The 17,390-nt window shown below is 41.0% G+C and overlaps 1 protein-coding gene and 1 long non-coding RNA gene across 2 annotated transcripts; both read left to right on the top strand.

Moving 5' to 3' along the window:
- Positions 1–4,269: 4,269 nt before the first annotated feature.
- Positions 4,270–7,561, top strand: peak3 (PEAK family member 3). Its single transcript, XM_032526242.1, has 4 exons — positions 4,270–4,437; positions 4,665–4,807; positions 5,196–5,755; positions 6,107–7,561. The coding sequence occupies exons 1-4, from the start codon at positions 4,373–4,375 to the stop codon at positions 7,223–7,225; spliced, it is 1,887 nt and encodes a 628-aa protein (XP_032382133.1). The 5' UTR covers positions 4,270–4,372; the 3' UTR covers positions 7,226–7,561.
- A 7,405-nt stretch (positions 7,562–14,966) lies between these two features.
- LOC116695110 (uncharacterized) lies at positions 14,967–17,219 on the top strand. Its single transcript, XR_004333356.1, has 5 exons — positions 14,967–15,124; positions 15,330–15,413; positions 15,496–15,630; positions 15,785–15,861; positions 17,025–17,219. It is a non-coding gene; the product is annotated as an uncharacterized LOC116695110 (long non-coding RNA).
- Positions 17,220–17,390: the final 171 nt, after the last annotated feature.

Genomic DNA, 17,390 nt, shown 5'->3' with positions numbered 1-17,390 from the left:
CCGAGAGAACAGTTATCCAAATATCCTGACACCTGACAGCATCCCACAGTTCACTATACCAAGTCTGTCTGTGCAGAACAGCTTAAGATCATTGGACAAAGAGGAGGATGATGGAGAAACGGATGAAGGCTTAGGGAGTTGTGAGACTGAGCCAGAGTCATCTTTATCTGCTTCTCTGGCCTGCTCCACGCTCTCCTCATCCACATCATCCCCATATTTCAGTCTGGTTCTGTCTGACCGCAGGGCCGGGCGGAGTGTCTCAGACCCCTTTATCCAGAGGAGAACGCTTCTTCAGAGGGAGGTGTCCAATCCCTGCCCCTACTCCGAGGACCAGCACTGCCTGGACCCTGCGAGCAGAGCCGCCCTCTCCCTGCCACACCTGACCAAAGTCACCACCCCGTACGGCTTCATCACCCTGAGCCAGAGCCCACAGATGGCGAGCGAGGAGGCACTCCTCTGCCAAGCTGGGCTACGCCGCTCAAACAAGGACGAGGATGCTGCATGTCGTCTTGGCAAAGCTCCAGTGACGAGGACAGTAGACAACAAAGGAAACTCCTCTCACCTGTCAGGAGACAAGAAGAGGCTGGCTAAAGCTGTAACTGACTCACAGAATAAAGAAAGAGCAGTAAAGGGAGAGATAAAAGCTGCTTCTGCCTCCTCCATCAACGCTACAGGCTCATCTTTGCCTACGCCCAGACACCCAGATGGCAAGCGCAAACGGCGCTTCTACGAGGTTATAAGGAAACACTTTACCTCCCGCCGTAAGGAAGTAAATCATGGGACTGATTTGTAACAGTAACACAAATTCATGTAAAAATGTGCTGATTGCCATCAATTTCCTTACACATAGTGTTTGGCTGGGGTCAGTAGACAAAAATGTCTGCAGATTAAGCTGTGAAAACTCATGAAAAATGTATCAGTTGTTGTCACTTAAAAAAAATAATAAACTAACATGAACAGACTGCTGCGACTTTGTGTGTTTTATGTTGGAGTCTTTCATAGTCCTATTTTATTTCAAAGTTCCTGTTTCTTGTGTTGAGGAGCATGGAGGGTCACCTTTAAGATTCTCATTACAGGCACGGTGAATACTTCACTTCAGCAGTAGTGTTTAAGGTTAATGAATTCCTCCACCGCTTTCAAGATCTTAAATGTCACTCGGTCTTGCGCTGTCTGCTCCTATCTGGCCCCTTGTAGAATACGTCTGTATAGTTTCCATGGTTAGCCGGAACTGTAAACTTGCATGAATGTGTGCTGATTTGTCCCTCGGGCAGAGAAACCCAGCTCTTCTGGCTCCTTAGCATATGGAGAGCTTTAGTGGAGAGGCCCTTAATGATGGTCGTCTAAATGCATCCTCGTGGCCTGTGTCCTCCACACTCCCACACACTGAAATTTAGTGGGTAAATATCATTATGATGCAGAGTGCTCTGCTCTAAGTGAAGGTCGATGAAAACTCAAGAATGAACACAAGAACAGACTAAGTTGATCTAAAATTAAAATCACTCGGCATCGACATAAGTCTTATGTCATACGCATAAATGTAAAAAGATGAATGCATGCGTTAAGCCAAATAAGGGTTTCCGCTTTCCTTCGTTTAAAAACAGCTCAGTCACTTAAAGGCATTCTTAAAAAAGAGATGTTAGAAAAATCTAGGTTTGTTATTTTGAGAACACACAGCAATGTACAGAACAGTGCAAGTGTCAGTTACAGTCCATTAAAATAAAGCAAATTTCATAACGTCGTTCAAATATACCATGCTTTATGTAACTGTATTGTGTTTCTTAAATTTCATGTACTGTCAGTAACTCTAACCCAAACATATAAAGGGGGTGAACAAAATAAAAGCAAAAAAACCTTTAACCTTTATGGAGGTGTTATTTATTCCAGGGCTGTTGTAGTAGATGACAATTTAACTAGATGTAGTAGTTTCTGTTGACTAATTGATGCACTGCATTAAGAGAACAACCTCATCTCCAAGGGGTTGCTGAACATTTTCTGTCATACCGTCTTTTGGGAGACAAAAATATGTCACTCTCACCTGTTATATTGAGATAATTTTAAAGTTATGAGGCTTCTTTTTTCATGTTTTGGATTTGATTGACGTGTGCTTGATGACCATTACCAGCGTTTCTTTTCTCATGTGTAAAGTATAGCCTATCGTCAGCTCTGTTGATCACCACGTGCAGATTTTCTATGACAAAGCTCCTTTTCAGCTCCTTATTAGGCTTATTATTAGATTTGAGATTTAAGGGTTCACACATCATTGTCGGACACAGCATGTTCACTCATTGTAATTTTAACGAAACGATGGCTGTATAAAAATAGCTGAACTAATAGTGGAAAAACATGTGAAAGTTATTATAGGATGAGAGTACTTCAGCAGTACACACTCCACCTCAACAATAGACTCTATGAAGCATGTATTTGCACATTAGAATATTGTATAGACACATGTGTGGGAGTCTTATATGTATCCCTGGCATCACAAAGGTGTTATTGCCCCTATCAGCATATCCAAAATTGGTCATTTGTCGTCGGTTGTTTATATTCCTGTGGCTTTTCTCACACTGTGGCATCATGTGAGACTTGATTTTTAATCCCAACTGGTCGTCAGACACCGCCTCCCAAGAGCCTGGGTCTGACCGAGGTTTCTGCCTAAAAGGAAGTTTTTCCTCGCCACTGTCGCACTGTTGCTTGCTCTGGAGGAAACTACTGGAACTGTTGGGTCCTTGTGGATTCTGGAGTGTGGTCTAGACCTGCTCTATCTGTAAAGTGTCTTGAGATAACTCTTGTTGTGATTTGATACTAGAAATAAAATTGAATTGAATTGAATTGAATTTTCTTTGTTGATTATGAATATAAATGCTCGTTATTTTTTCAAGATGATCGTGAGCTGTATTTCCCCACATATTCACCATTTATGGTAGCATTTTAAGCCATGCTAGCGGAATGCTCCAAGGGTGGAAATGTGGATGTATCTGTCGGTCAATCTGAAATATTCCAACAACTATTGGATGGATGGATAGATGGATGGATAGATGGATGGATAGATGGATGGACGGACAGATGGATGGCTGGATGGATAGGTGGATGGCTGGATGGCTGGATGGATGGATGGATGGATGGATGGATGGATGGATGGACGGACGGACGGACGGATAGACGGATGGATGGATGGATGGATGGAACTCTAGTGATCCCGGGGCATTTTGTCTAGCACCATTATGAGGTCAAAATTTCAATTTGTCCAATACTTTTTGACCAAATCATGTACGTTTAAAACTAATGACTAATTCCCATCGAACTCAACTGTCGTTTGTGTTTAGCGCTAACTAGCAAATGTTAGCATGCTGAAACTAAGATGGTAGACATCAGCAGCATGTTAGCTGTTAGCATTTAGCTCAAATAACAGAGCCACTACAACTCTTTGTCTTGTTTTATTAACTTGATTTCCCCGACACTGCTGTTTAGACTTTAATTTTGATCGCTGTGCTACAAAATTAAAGATCATAATCAATGTTGATGTTTTAAGTTGAGTGCCGTATAATCATTTAATTGCTTAAGTGGTAAGCAATCCTCCGAGTCATGAAATCCTGATTATTTTGACTTTTGGCATCAAAACTATTCTTATATTGGGTTTTGAAACAAGAATGCCTTGATGAACTGTCTTTAAGCAAGACTGACCTCTGACCTCTCAGCATAGAGCAGATTTACATTCACTAAATGAGGTTGTCTAACCATAGATATTCGTCCAAAATTGCCCAGTTTTGCAAGATATGACATGATAAATCATCTCGGTCTTTATCTGCAATATTTACCCTTTCCTTTAAAGTCAGTGAAAACAAACACTACATGCAAGCACCGAGCCCTGAACAGGGCACTGCATGTGGAAAGGCTCAAACTGCATCATCCAACAGAGAGAAGCTCATGGTAAAGCTGCATGGCGAATGTACATCAACTGAGAAAGAAAGAAGAGACGAGAGTGCAGTCAAGGGGATTTGCAATAACTGCTCTTCCAGTTCTTTCAAGTTGAGGTTAGCTCAGTGAACAGTTGTGCCCTCAGAACAGACAGCGCTTTCCGGTACCAACCTCAACCTCAGACTGAAAACGATTGGTACAAAAGATAAGAAGAAAATGTACTTTAAAACATGCAGCTACACAGACGAGAGCGAAAGAGGAAGGGGAGTTGCAGAGAGGTGCTGCGTTAGCCACCTGTGAGCTACACACACACACACACACACACACACACACACACACACACACACACACACACACACACACAGAGAAAGAGACACAGACACACACTGTGTTCAGTGACAGCAGTGAACAGTCAGAGAGGTGGAGGAGCTAGGTGTTGTAACTTCGGACATTCCAGATGGCGTCTTGTGCTGGCAGCAGAGCTGAGGAACAGCCGCCAGCGCTGCCTGTCAAACAGCACAGGTAAGATCTAACAGATCTTATTAGAAGTGTGTGAATTTTTTACACACTCTTTTATTGGGTTTTCTAATCCATAATCACATAATCCTTATGAAAAGATCCTACTTTATAGGGATAAAAGTAGATTGCACCGATAAGTCATGTAAATATAACTTATCTGGTACCTTGAAGTATGCTGCTGTGAATGCACTTAGATGGTTTTTTGTCATCCCGTCCATCTTCTTACACAGGAGCCATTCCTCCAGATGCTCCAGTGTGGGGTCTGACTGTTTTACGCTCAGCCCTGTTGGACTCCAAAACTACTCTTACAGCGACGTCTTCCCCGAACCCACTGATTGTCACGCAGCCCAGTGCCCCATACACCAGCGCTACGGTAGGTTTGCAGAATGATGAAGTGAGAATGGGTGAAGGGAAAGTACTCGCATGTTGTAAATGTCAAACAAGTTCCAGAAACATGACTGGCGTGTACCCAGCTCAGTGTGATGGGAATGAACACAACTTAACTATAATGTGAGGTTCAGTCTTCTCAGTTCGTCTTTCTTGTGAGAACTGAAAGAGAGGCGGTAACAATCTGAAACTCTTACTTTACTAACATGCATGTAATATTCTGACACATGACAGTGACTTGCAGACTATTCATCCAGACAAACGGCTGTCTGCAGTGTAACTCGGCTGTGGATGCAGACTCCCAAAACGGTTGCATGTTCATTGCTCTTGCTCACTGTTTTAAGTCTGACCTAAATGTCTCTCTCTGTGCTCAGATCCCTCCCAACACCAGGCGAGATTTTTCTCCGATGGCACCCCGCCGCCTGTTCCAAAGAAAAAGTTAGCTCGCACCCTCTCCCTCCCTGGCACCAATGGGCCTCCACTCTCTCCTCTGTCTCCCCTGTCTCCGCTGCAAAGACACCCTCAAAACTTTGACAACCCGCTGTACATGCTGGCACCCAAACCTGACCCCTATTTCCTTGAAGAGGAAGAGGAGTTTAAATCAGTCAGAGGGAGTCCCGTCCCCTTACCGTTCTTCTCCCAGCTGTCCTTTGACACCCCAGACGAACATCTCCCCCACCTCTTCAGCGGATTGGACGACCAGAGGGTTGTTTCTCAGGGGATTCAGCATCGACATTTGCTCTTTCTGAGAAGCATGGCACGGAGCGTGGAGGCTGGGGTCCTGCTGCAGAGAGAGGCCACAGAGAGGGACGTCAGCTCATACCAGCCTCAGGATTTCCAGCTGTGTGAGGGCAGCGAGCCAGCGCAGATCGGAGACACGGTTTACTACAGCCTGCACAGCCCCAAGCTCCCAGGGAGGATGCTTGGTTTAAGGGTAATGTTACAGCCCTTTAATACACTCCACATAGTTCTGTGTATGCATGATATCAGAATGTTCTGTTGTTGTATGCTATATACACTTGGGGTCAAATTGTAATTGAAATTGTGTGCAAAACAAAAGTGGCATGCAGACTGCACAAAGCAACCAGTAATGCAAACTTGATCTTTATCAAGATTGACAATTGTTACACTGACTTGCGGTAGCAGAAACACTTCCTCTCAACTGTCATCAGGTGTCACAACTGCAACAGGAAGGCCAGAGTAGATTTTTTTTATTACCTTTCGTGTGTTTCTTGATTATGACTATAGTTGTATTCTTGTGTCTGTTTTCTGTCTTTCTGTGCAGGTACAAAAACAGACTGATGAAGCTTCCTCAGCTCCCACCAAACACCAGTCATTGCATGTCAATGTGCAAGATGTTATTGCTCATTTCCAAGCAAGCAACACCCCGAGGAATGATTCCAGCGCATTTAAAACTCAAGATCCCTCTCGTCCTTTTAGGCCAGACTGCACTGTTGCTAAACCACCAGGTGGAGGCAGCACTGAGCATGCCACAGCTCATGGGAACATCGATCTGCCCTCAGTTCAGTCTTTCCTCCAGAAAGGACTACTGGTGAGTGTTGAGAGAGACCTGCCAAACGCCACTCTAGAGGACTTTGTCCAGGATAACAGCTCGCTCCAGAGCACACATTGTTTGGATTATGACAGACAGGTATGTGCTCTGCTGCTGCAGATATTAATGGGCACACAACATCTGTGCATCAGCGCGACTGCAGCTGAGCTCAGACCTCAGGGGATCTTTTTAGTGTGGCCCAACAGAGAGAATGAAGAGGGAGACAACAAGCTAGAACAGGATGCTCCTGAAATAAAGAGAGGTTTCAAAAGTAGCATATGGAAAGACAAAATGGAGTGGCGAAAGACAAAGAAAAAAGGAAAGATCCAGATGTTATGGAGGACACACGGCTCCCCTCGCGTTGTGTTAACCCCGCTATCATCTGCTCTGTCTGATCCTCACTCCCTCACCGACATCAAATCCCAGATTGGAGCCCTAATTCAATACTGCCTCCACTCACAAGGGAGCCTGACACCTCCGGACCCAGTTCCAACAGTGTCCAAGTCTTTACACCGAAGAGGGCTTCTTTATCTGGCCTCTCTGCTCCAGAGTGAGAGCAGCGGGCCACAGATGGCGGACATGGTGGCCATGCTTCAGGCGCTTCTCTGGGGCCCAAATGTCTCCCTCTTCAATCACAGAGGCTCAATGACCACCGCTGTACACAACTGGCTGACAATTAAGCGAGCCCTGCTGGTGATGAAGTTGGCGGAGAGAGGGCTGATCCAGGATCAGTCTGCTCTGGATTGGGAGGACTGTATGTGCCTGCAATACCTGTCGTTCACAGACCCCAAGACAGTCATGAGCGTCACCAGTCAGCTGTGGCTCACTCTGAATATGGACAGTCCATCTTGAAATGAAACCATTCTTTTGAGGACTCATTGATGGTTGTAGTCCAACATAGTCAGTCACTGTCCCTCTGTATTATGTACAATGGTCAAAAATACACTAAGAATGTGCGTTTCATTGGGCTAAAAGGCATTTACCATCCTTTTATACATTCATATACTGCTCTTCATCATGTAAAATTGATCAAATAAAATGTTGCACTTTGAACACGTTGCTGTAATATCAATCATTAAGGGCCCTATAAATGTATTTTCTCAATCAGCTTCTTACCATAAGTGATAATTGTAAATGAACAAACTACGTTCTGCCAGTTAGAAAAGTGCTTTAAATAAACTTTAAAATAATTTAACAAGATTTCTGCATTTTTGTGCTTTCTGAAGCATTTTATTTATCACATACTATTATAATTATTGTGCTGTCTCACCAACTCCATTGTATGATTATTCTTAATAAATCATGAAGATGACTACAGTAGTGAGCGACTAAATGTTAGTATGTGGTCTCAGTATGCGTCAAAGGCCCTATTCACACAGGACTAGTATCATCTGGGGACCTTTGACCTTTAGTAATTTGAAAAAAGAATTGTGGAGGTTGCCTGGGATCTTAATCCCAAGCAAATTTGCCATGTTTGTAATTCATCAAATCAAAATTCCCCTACATACGACAACAAACAGACACCTCAGACACAGAGGTCACATATTAGTCTTGTGCGAATAGGCATCTCGGTGAGTTGTGGCCATATGGTCAATTATAAATTAAAGTTTGGAAAGATCATTGAACTCTGTCAGTAAATTTGAGTAAAATACAGACTTTGTTTATGTGTAAATGCACCGCAAAAAAAAAAAAAAACAGACTACAAGAGGTCCCCTGGTAATACTAGTCCCATGTGAATAGGGCTAAAGGAAGTGTTTTGGGACAAATTTGCATCATCTGAAATCCTCTTTCCAACATCAGAACTGATCGATCAATTTTTCATTTACTTTCCTTTATTGTGTTACATAACTTTTTTGTGCACGTTATATTTCTACAAAGTGAGAAATTCCAAAGTCCACCCCAAAGGGACTTACTATCTTCCAGAAAAAACACTGTTCACAAACTGCTCCAGATCTATTGTAGTGCAGACTTTACCTCCCTGACGAGTGTGCATCGCTTTGTATCACGTTATAACGAATGTTTGGGCACCCCAGGTAAATGTTTATTAATGTGCATAAAGATGCCAAGAAAAGATGGAAAAGACATTTGTATTTGTTTTTATTTCCATTATTTACACTTTAAAAATAACAGAAAACAAAAAAATGGCTACTGCAAAAGTTTGGGTACTCTGCAGAGTTTCTAGCATGCACCGCCCCCTTTAGAAAGCTGAGACCTCACACTGTCATGGATTGTTCTCAATCATCATCTGGAAAGACCAGGTGATGTCAATCTTAAGGTTTTAAATGCCCAGACTCATCTGACCTTGACCCAACAATCAGCACCATGGGTTCTTCTAAGCAGTTGTCTAGAAAACTGAAACTGAAAAAAGTTGACGATCACAAAGCAGAAGGCTATAAGAAGATAGCAAAGCGTTTAATATCCTCGGATCAGAATGTAATTAAGAAATGGCCGTCATCAGGAACAGTGGAAGTTAAAGTAAGATCTGGAAGTTCAAGAAAAATTTCACACAGCCCCAAAATCAAAAAAACTGGAAGAGTTTTGGAACGAAGAATGGGTGAAGATACCCCAAACAAGAATGGAAAGACTCTTGGCTACAAGAAGTGTTTCCAAGCTGTGATACTTGCCAAAGGGGACAGTACAAGGTATTAACCCTGCAGGGTGCCCAAACTTTTGCAGACGCCATTTTTGTGGTTATTTTTAAAGCGTAAATGATGAAAATAAAATCTAAATTTTTGTGACATTATACGAATGTCTAATCGGTTTAATATGATGCCTTTGAGATTTTTTCCAACTTTTCTTATCTTCTTTATGCACATTAATACACCTTTTTACCTGGCGTGCCCAAACTTTTCGAGCCCCACTGTACAGGCTGCACGGGTTATGATTTCAACAAGACCACAGACAACACTCTTAGGTGAGCACTTTTATTTAGTAGTTACAACATGCAGATTTCTATCAAGTGAATTAAAGCAACAAATCAAAATCATGCAGAAAATTAAAAAAAAAAATCAATTTAAACAGGAGAAAACTGATACTTACTGAAACATATCTACTTTCACGAGTAAGATGGATTTAAATTGATCATAAATATTACACTGTGGAGATGATCGTCAGGGTGTTCAGGGAGAGATAATACGAGGTCAGCACACTACACATCATGGAAAGTAATACAGTGGTGAGGACACAACGCCCAGATAGTATGTGGGCGCTTGCTTTACATTCCTGGTATATTAACATCTTACCCTAGTGCAATATCAATGGAACACAGCACATAGTAGGTAAAAACAAACAAAGGAAACCTCAACCATACTGAACTAAAGATGTGTGGGTACGGCAAAAAAGGAAAACAAAAAATCAGTGTAAGCTCGGTCATTTAATCGTCTTTCGGGGAGTCCCCCAATGCGAAAAAACCCTGAAAAAGCTCAGGGCGGGAGGGGCAAGGGGCCCGGTCCCCACAATTCAAAGCCCGGGAAAAAAAGTACGCAGCGGGGGTGTGAGGGAGAAAAAATGAAAGGATGTATTTTCATTGTTAACTATAAAGTTAACATGAAAAAGTTAGATTTAAATTGGGGCTTCGGTTTTTGGTTTAAGCGTTAACAGTTTAAGAAACAATTAAAAAAAATTTTTAACCTCTTCGTCAGGGCTTTTGGGAAAAAAAGAGGAAAAGGATAAAATTGTAGCGTCTTCTGAAAAATTCAGCAGAAGGGAAAACTGGAAGGCAAGGCAAAAAAAAGGTTAAGATTAAAAAGGATGAAGAATTCATGGAAATAATTTGCGGGTTTAAACCCCACTTTTTCTAAAAAAATGATGATCATAAAAGAATCTAAGAATACAAATAAAAAAGGGTTTTGAGCCTATAGGCAATATTTTCAGCCGGGAAATTTATTTTACAAAAATGGGGTTTTATATATACAAGTTGTTTTTGACAGAGCTCACTGTTGTACAGATTAAAAAAAATAGTCTTTTTTTCTTTGGTTTTAAACAATAATTAATTCAATGGGTTTAATTGAAACAATCAAATTTTCCCTTTGTTTTTTTTCAACGAAAATAAAATTTTTGAAAAAAGACATTTTTCTTTTAATTAAAAGTTTTCCGGGAAACCCTGTCTTGTGCCCCAGGTAAAAGCTCAGGGGGATTTCAATCAGGTTCCCTCCTTCAGCCCCGCCCCCGGGGACACAGTGCGTGCCCCCAGGCGCGGGGCTCAAAGAGAAAAAGAAGGCACTCCCCGGGGCGGGGGGGGGCTCTCAAAAACCGTAACTGTTACCCGGAAAAACAGGGGAGAGACTTTTATTGTACGACCAATATACTTTTACAATGCAGAATGAAAAAAGCCAATGCTCTAAAAAAAAATAAAAAAATATTTTAAAATCACAAAATAGAAAGCTTAGCGAAAATTTCGATCCCGCTGGTCCTTCCCGCCCCTGGGACTTCAGGGGGGTGAGGGGGATCGGGGCACACAGAGGCCCCGGGGCATGGTACTGAAAAAAGGGGGCACCCCCTAGGATGGAGTACTGGAGGGGGAAAAAAAAACCACACACAGAAGGAGCCATTATAAGTGAGATCCCCGGAGGTTCTTACCAAAAAAAAAAACCAAAGCCCCCAAAATAAACACCCCACACGTTTTCGTTAAAAAACCCTTATAAAGTTGAGTTTGTCTTTAAAAAAAAAACAAGGTGGGGCACAGTTTAATCAGAACGACTGGGCACAGGGGGTTTATGATGAGTTGACTTGAGCACATTAAAATTAACCGACGGAACAGGAGGTGGAGTTGCACTCCACATTTTGGGGGCCCCTAAATTGACTAAGTAAAATTTCAGCAAACATTCCCACAACCTCAAGGAAATTTGTTTTCTCTCACAAAAATCCGAGCTCCACTGAAAAATCATTGTTTCCTTTTTTGAAAAAACCCAACTTCCTAAAAAAAAAAAAAAGTTTTGTGTTTTGGTGGGGAATAAAGATGTCAAAGATTTGAGGAAGGTGCAGGGACCAGGCTTGTTTTTTAACCATTAAACCAAATTTTGTCCTGCACCCAACCGCGGCCCAAATTTTTCGAGGGGCCAAAAAACAGTTTTTGAGTGAGACAGCCCTTTTAATTCCCCAGGCAGTCAAGGTCTATAATTAGTTGGTACAAGGCGATGTGTGGGCTGTACTTAAAAAAGGTTTTGGGGTAAGCCCGTTTTTCGAGCCACGGGAACCAAAATTTTTTCCCGGCAGCCAAGTTGCCCACAAATAACCGGCACTAGAGCCTTACGCAAATGCCCCTGCTTGCGAGTGGCCGATGTGGAAAAACCCGTCATCCCATATTCGGGTAACCAGTCAATAGATACCAATTATTGGGGATTTTTAAAAAAACAGGAGATTGCAAATTTAAACAAGTTTTCCCAAAACCCTTTGGGGGATTTTTTTTAAAAAGCCCAAAAACCATCATTACATAAAAATGAATTCGCCTTGTCCGATTAAAAATAAAGACATAAGGACTTTCAAACAACCCCCATTTACTTTAAAAGCATTTTTTGAAAATCCCCTAAAGCAGGGAGCGGGGCCCCCCCAAAACCCCAAACGGGCGGCAAAGAAGTGCCTGGTCACGAGTGAGGGTTGTAAAAAATTGCTTGCCAAAAAGACCTTGTCATGTATGAAATAGGAAGGGGTATTCTTTAGGGGAACATAACGTACGCTAAGGATTAGGGAAAATGCTCTTTCTTTAACAGTGCTGCTAAGCTTTCCTTAGCTCAAAGGAACCACAAAGGGCAGAGTGTAAAAGATAGGAGTTTTTAAAGGGACCTGCTGGGTTTAAACACAGGGGTTTTGGAGAGGAAAAATTATTTTATTTTTCAAAAACACAACAATTACCACGGGGTGGAAAAACAGCTTATGCTTTGGGTTTCTATGCATGCCCAAAAAAATGTGGGGAACAAAATGAAAAAAATTATATATAAATTTTTCAAGGAATATTTAAGTAAAAGGCACCCCTGGCTCAAAAAACCCAACACCCCCCTTTTCGTCAGGGGAAAATTTTCCCACGATTTCACAAACCAAAGAAACCGACCAAAAAAATCTTGTCAGGCAGAAAAATAAAACAACCCAAAAAATCGCTTCGAATCATGACATATTCCCGGCATCAAATCCCCACATGTCCATCAATTGTAAAATTCTATTCATTTTGGGGTAAAACAGCAGACGGGTCTCCGGAGTCCATTGGCTCGCAACCCCCCCCCCAACGGTTAATATAATACTAGGTTAGCGAGATAGCAAAGGTTACTTTGCTAAATGTAGAATATCCATCTCGACTGACTGCCCCGGTGTAAACAAAATTGGTTCTTCTAGCTAATCCTTTTTGTTGTTACAAAACGTCAAGGCTCGCTAGCACCTGAGCTCGTGGGCGAAATGGAAAAAAACAAGCCGTGAAGCCACAAATGCCATCATTTTAACTACGTTGGTTAGCAACAAGCTAACTTTACATAACCGTATAAACATTTTTAGAGCACTCTGCTTTTTTCAAGACTGACGTTAAATACGACGTGAAATACAACCAAAATATTGTATCCCCATTAATTTTCGCTGAAACGTTAAAATTATGGAAACATCCGTGATGTAGCTGACGTAGCTGTAACGTTAGCCCTAACTTGGCCCTCAGCTAACGCTAAGCCAACACAGCTAGATTATTTTTTTTCCTATTTAATGACTACCAATGTTAAGTAAGCTAAATGTCATGATACAGTTATGTAATTTACGGTGAAAATTGAAGACGTGTAATGAAAATGTATCAAACAAAACGCGACTGACAATGTATTTTGAAAACGACAATTGGAATAAATAGTGCTGGTTTGTAAACAAGAAACACGGTGAATAGTACTAGCTAGCCACTCCTGGAAATTTACCTCTGAGCTAGCTAGGCCGCGGTTTTTAAATTTAGCTTAGCTAGCTTGTTAGCTTATAACAATTCACAACTACAACAACATACCTTTCACTCTCAGGTTTATTACTGGATTGCTCAATAACAGGCATCTCGGATAAGTTTCTCTCTTTTTCTCTAACAAAACAATGACTATTCAAAATCGTCTGTAGGTTAGATTTAACCATCCGGCCAGCGTCCACACCTGCTGCTGGTTCTATCCTCTCCCCTTCGCTAATGATGGGCTCAGAGCTGCTGTAAGCAGGCTGCAGTATTTGTGAGGGGAGTGTCCTGTCCACCATGACGTTTTACTGTGAAAATATGACGCATTTAATGAGCCCCATTACTTCATTTTAAATTTAAAGGTGCTATGTAGGACATTCAGAACATTAATATAGTAGGAAATAAATATTTGCTATATAGAGATACAGAATAATGGTGTCCTGAGTAGGGAATTAAGTCACACACTTTGTGTGTTGTAATCCGAGTTTCTGTGTTTTGCTAGCCAGCCAGCTGCATGTGGATTAGTGCATTTGTTAACCTGCCATTGTGATCATGTCCTACTGGCTCACTGCTGCTCTGCACTGGACACTACCTGGGCCAGGCATGCGCAAGAAAGCGGTGCATATATCGGTTACCATAGACATATAAATGCGGCGTCTACTCTTTATATGTCTATGTCGGTTACCGCTGATAACGCAGTCCCGACCCGTGGTGACTGGACGGCGTTGAAACAGAACCATAGCACCATGACGTAACAGCTGTTGTATATTTTAACGGTTATATTTTGAGGGTCTTTTAAAGTTATTTCATGCTGTCTTAGCTAGCGGTTAGCCGAATTAGCTATTAGCTAAAGTAAAATTGGCTTTGGTGGAGGCTAACGGCAGACCGCAACAACCATAGACATATAAAGAGTAGACGCCGCATATGTGTGTGTGTATATATATATAAATATACTTATATTATAAATATATATATGAAATGAAATTAAACGAAATAAAATAAAATAGAAGGTTTGCACATTTGAGGTATACTCAACATAGTCAGTCAAAATGAGTTACTGTAGCCTGTATTTTTACTTTTCTAAATGTAAAATCTTAATTTTAAACTGGTAACTCTAGCTCTTAAATAGCTAATAAAGTACAGCATTTCCTTCTGAAATGTAATGTATTAGAAGTATAAATACTGCCTCAGCATCTCAAACATACATACACACACTTACATTAATACCTGGTCACTTTAACACTTAACTCAACACTGACGCTTTTGACTGATAATTTATGGTAAATGTCTTTTTAGAGCCAAAGGTTCTTATTGTTATTATTATTATTATTATTATTATTATTATTATTATTTATCACTGTTATTATTGTTTCCTTTATACTGTCTTCTATAGGCTACTGTAGGCCTACTCTTCTTGCTAAAACGGATGCTGGAAATTTCAAGTGCCTTGGGGGAGTCATCCCAAAAGGATTAATAAAGTCTAAGTACTAAACACCCTGGTAAGATGTAATAACATTAAAAATGTAGCTCTATTTTGTTCTTTCCCAACAGGGCTAGATTAATAGCTTCATAGTTTCATTCGTTTCTGCCATCTATTTTTCTTATCAGTGAAATATAAGCCAATGCTGGTCACTTTTGTCCACTTATAGCATTTACTGCTGGTAAGCATGAACAGGGTCAGTACACACTATGAATGTCATTTTCCTTTTTTCAACAACTCATATGTGCCTGTCAATCAAGGAGAAAAGGCGCATGGTGCCCGGTGTGTTTAACACCGTCTCTGGTGCCTGCAGAACAGAAATCACCATTAACACAACCCCATTAACCTTCACTTCAGTGGTGAAATACAACTGAAGGTAAGTTTCTTTTTCCTGTTCAGAGGTTCACATAAAACTAAACTCTTTAAATGTATATTTGTCTTTTTCAACTGCATGTGACTATTTTGAGCTGTTCTATGTGGGTATATGATACACAGGGCAGTCTGAAAGGTTGTGCACACAGGCATATATACTTTGTTAAAAAAAAAACATTCAAAACTGAATTTATCATCTTAAATTACAGCCTTATTTTGGAACCAGCTTTACATTTAAACCTCAGCCTACAGGACTTAAGGAGCCAGAGTTGGAACATCTGAAAATATCATAAGTAAGACATACAACCGTCCTAAACAACCATCCAAGGGAATTCTATGGCAACTAGCGTCTGACTGGTTTGTATTTGTCCGTAGTGTCTTATGACCGTATTCTGTCCATCGAAAATTTGAGTGATGTTCCAAATCCGTGGAAAGGATTCACTATGAACCGCTGCTTAGTGCTGGCACTGGTGGTACTGCTTGTGAGCTCAGGGGTCAGTGAACTGCACGGTGAGTTCTGTGATTATGTCACGGAAAATTTGTTTTGGCATCATTGTAAAAATATGCAACATGCATAGTATATAGATGCTGTACTTCTGCTGCTTCAGTGTATTACTCTATTAGCTGTTGGCTTCTGTGTTATCCTAAACTCTTTGTTTTCTAGATGCAATGGATTCCTTTGTTGAGGATTCAGGTATAAGGTCTTTCTTTGGAAGTCTACAGGATGGTTCAATACTGCAGGTACTGTCTACCTCTAAAGCAGGTAGCCTAGGCCTTTTGTCGCTGAGCCATTAAAAGGGTTATGTTGATTTTGTCAAGGTTTCTGTAGAGTTCTATCGTTATTCACACTTATTGATACAAATTAGAGATGTTCTGATACCACTACCAGTATCGGTTTCGCCATCAGTATTGCCTCCAATACTGCCTAAAACGCTGATATCGGTATCGGGAAGTACTGGAGTTTATGCACCGATCCGATACCACGTAATAAAGCCCTAAAGAAAATCTACGTTAAAGTAGTTTATTAATGTTCTTCTCACATTACAACTGACTGCATTATAAGAGAAAGTTCTGTGGCATTCATTGTTTGTGTTTGGTCATGTTTCACAAACAGATTAACCTGAGCCACACCGACAACAAAGTTAGAAATCGTATCACATACATACAGTAGTAGACAGCTGTTAGACCATAATAAAACATATGACCCACTGGTCTCGGATCAGTACTCGGTATTGGTCAATTCGCGAGTTCAGGTATCAGAATCGGTATCAGGAAGCAAAAATGGTATTGGACCATCTCTAACACAAATCAATGGGGACCTTTGTTTAAGTGTCTAGTGTTTGTGCAGTTTGAAGATATGTTATACTGAATGGTGAGATCATGGGATTTTAGCTCATTTTGCAGAATGTGAATGGGATCGGTAGTCACCAGCTTGCACATAGGCTGATATTGTGTTGCCAAACCTTGCTTTAAATAATCCACCTACCTTCATGGGCTTGGCAAAATATAGGTGTGGTTATTACAGTATGTATGACTAATGCTAGGCTAGTTAGTTCAATGCATTAGCAATGCACATGCAGTGTTGGTAAAGGTATATTTCCCAACAATTGTGCAGAGCTAGTACTTGATCCTATGGACTTGGGGAAAAATAAAAGCTTGATGATCAACGGGACCAGAGCTAGACAGGGCCGTTGAAAGATACCAGGGGAGTTTACAGCTATTTATTGTCTCAGCCAAAGCTGTTGATAAATGTAAAAAGTAATCCTTGAAGTGACTGTATGATAAAGAAATGTATTTATGAATGTATTTCTCACATTTTCGGTTGTCATGTGGTTGTACAAAATGTGTATTTAAGGCATGCATTTTTGAACCAGACTTTGTTGTTTCCTGCCGTCTGTCTCCAGATTTCCATATGGGACAGTTTCATGGGGTGGTGGGAATCTGAAGAACTTGGAGCGATAAGAAGAAGAAAAAAGCCGATTGGCAACAAAGCAATCCTAAAACCCAAACCTAAAGTATGATTTGTATACGAAACATAGAGGTTGTCAATTTTCATAACAACAGGCATCTGAATAAAGTTTGTATTATAGAGAACGCCATTTCATTTTTTGGGCAGGACATGCCTTATTGAGAAATGTTGATCACAGTTAATGCATATTTTACATCCCTCAATCTGTCAATCTTTATTACTAATATAGAAATGTCACTTACTGCCGCATTGTAACATAATCTTATATTGGCATCAGCAGTCATCAAGGTATTAACAATTT

Source organism: Etheostoma spectabile, chromosome 9 (genome assembly GCF_008692095.1).
Source record: "Etheostoma spectabile isolate EspeVRDwgs_2016 chromosome 9, UIUC_Espe_1.0, whole genome shotgun sequence".
Lineage (NCBI taxonomy): Eukaryota > Metazoa > Chordata > Actinopteri > Perciformes > Percidae > Etheostoma > Etheostoma spectabile.
The sequence above is the reverse complement of the archived record's forward strand: the minus strand, read 5'-3'. Positions and strand labels throughout refer to the sequence as shown.

Bases quoted from the DNA above. Each gene is read 5' to 3' on its own strand.
- peak3 (XM_032526242.1), top strand. From the start codon at position 4,373: ATGGCGTCTTGTGCTGGCAGCAGAGCTGAGGAACAGCCGCCAGCGCTG. The intron at 4,808-5,195 runs GTAGGTTTGCAG...CTCTGTGCTCAG, and splicing joins CCCCATACACCAGCGCTACG to ATCCCTCCCAACACCAGGCG. The intron at 5,756-6,106 runs GTAATGTTACAG...CTTTCTGTGCAG, and splicing joins GGAGGATGCTTGGTTTAAGG to GTACAAAAACAGACTGATGA.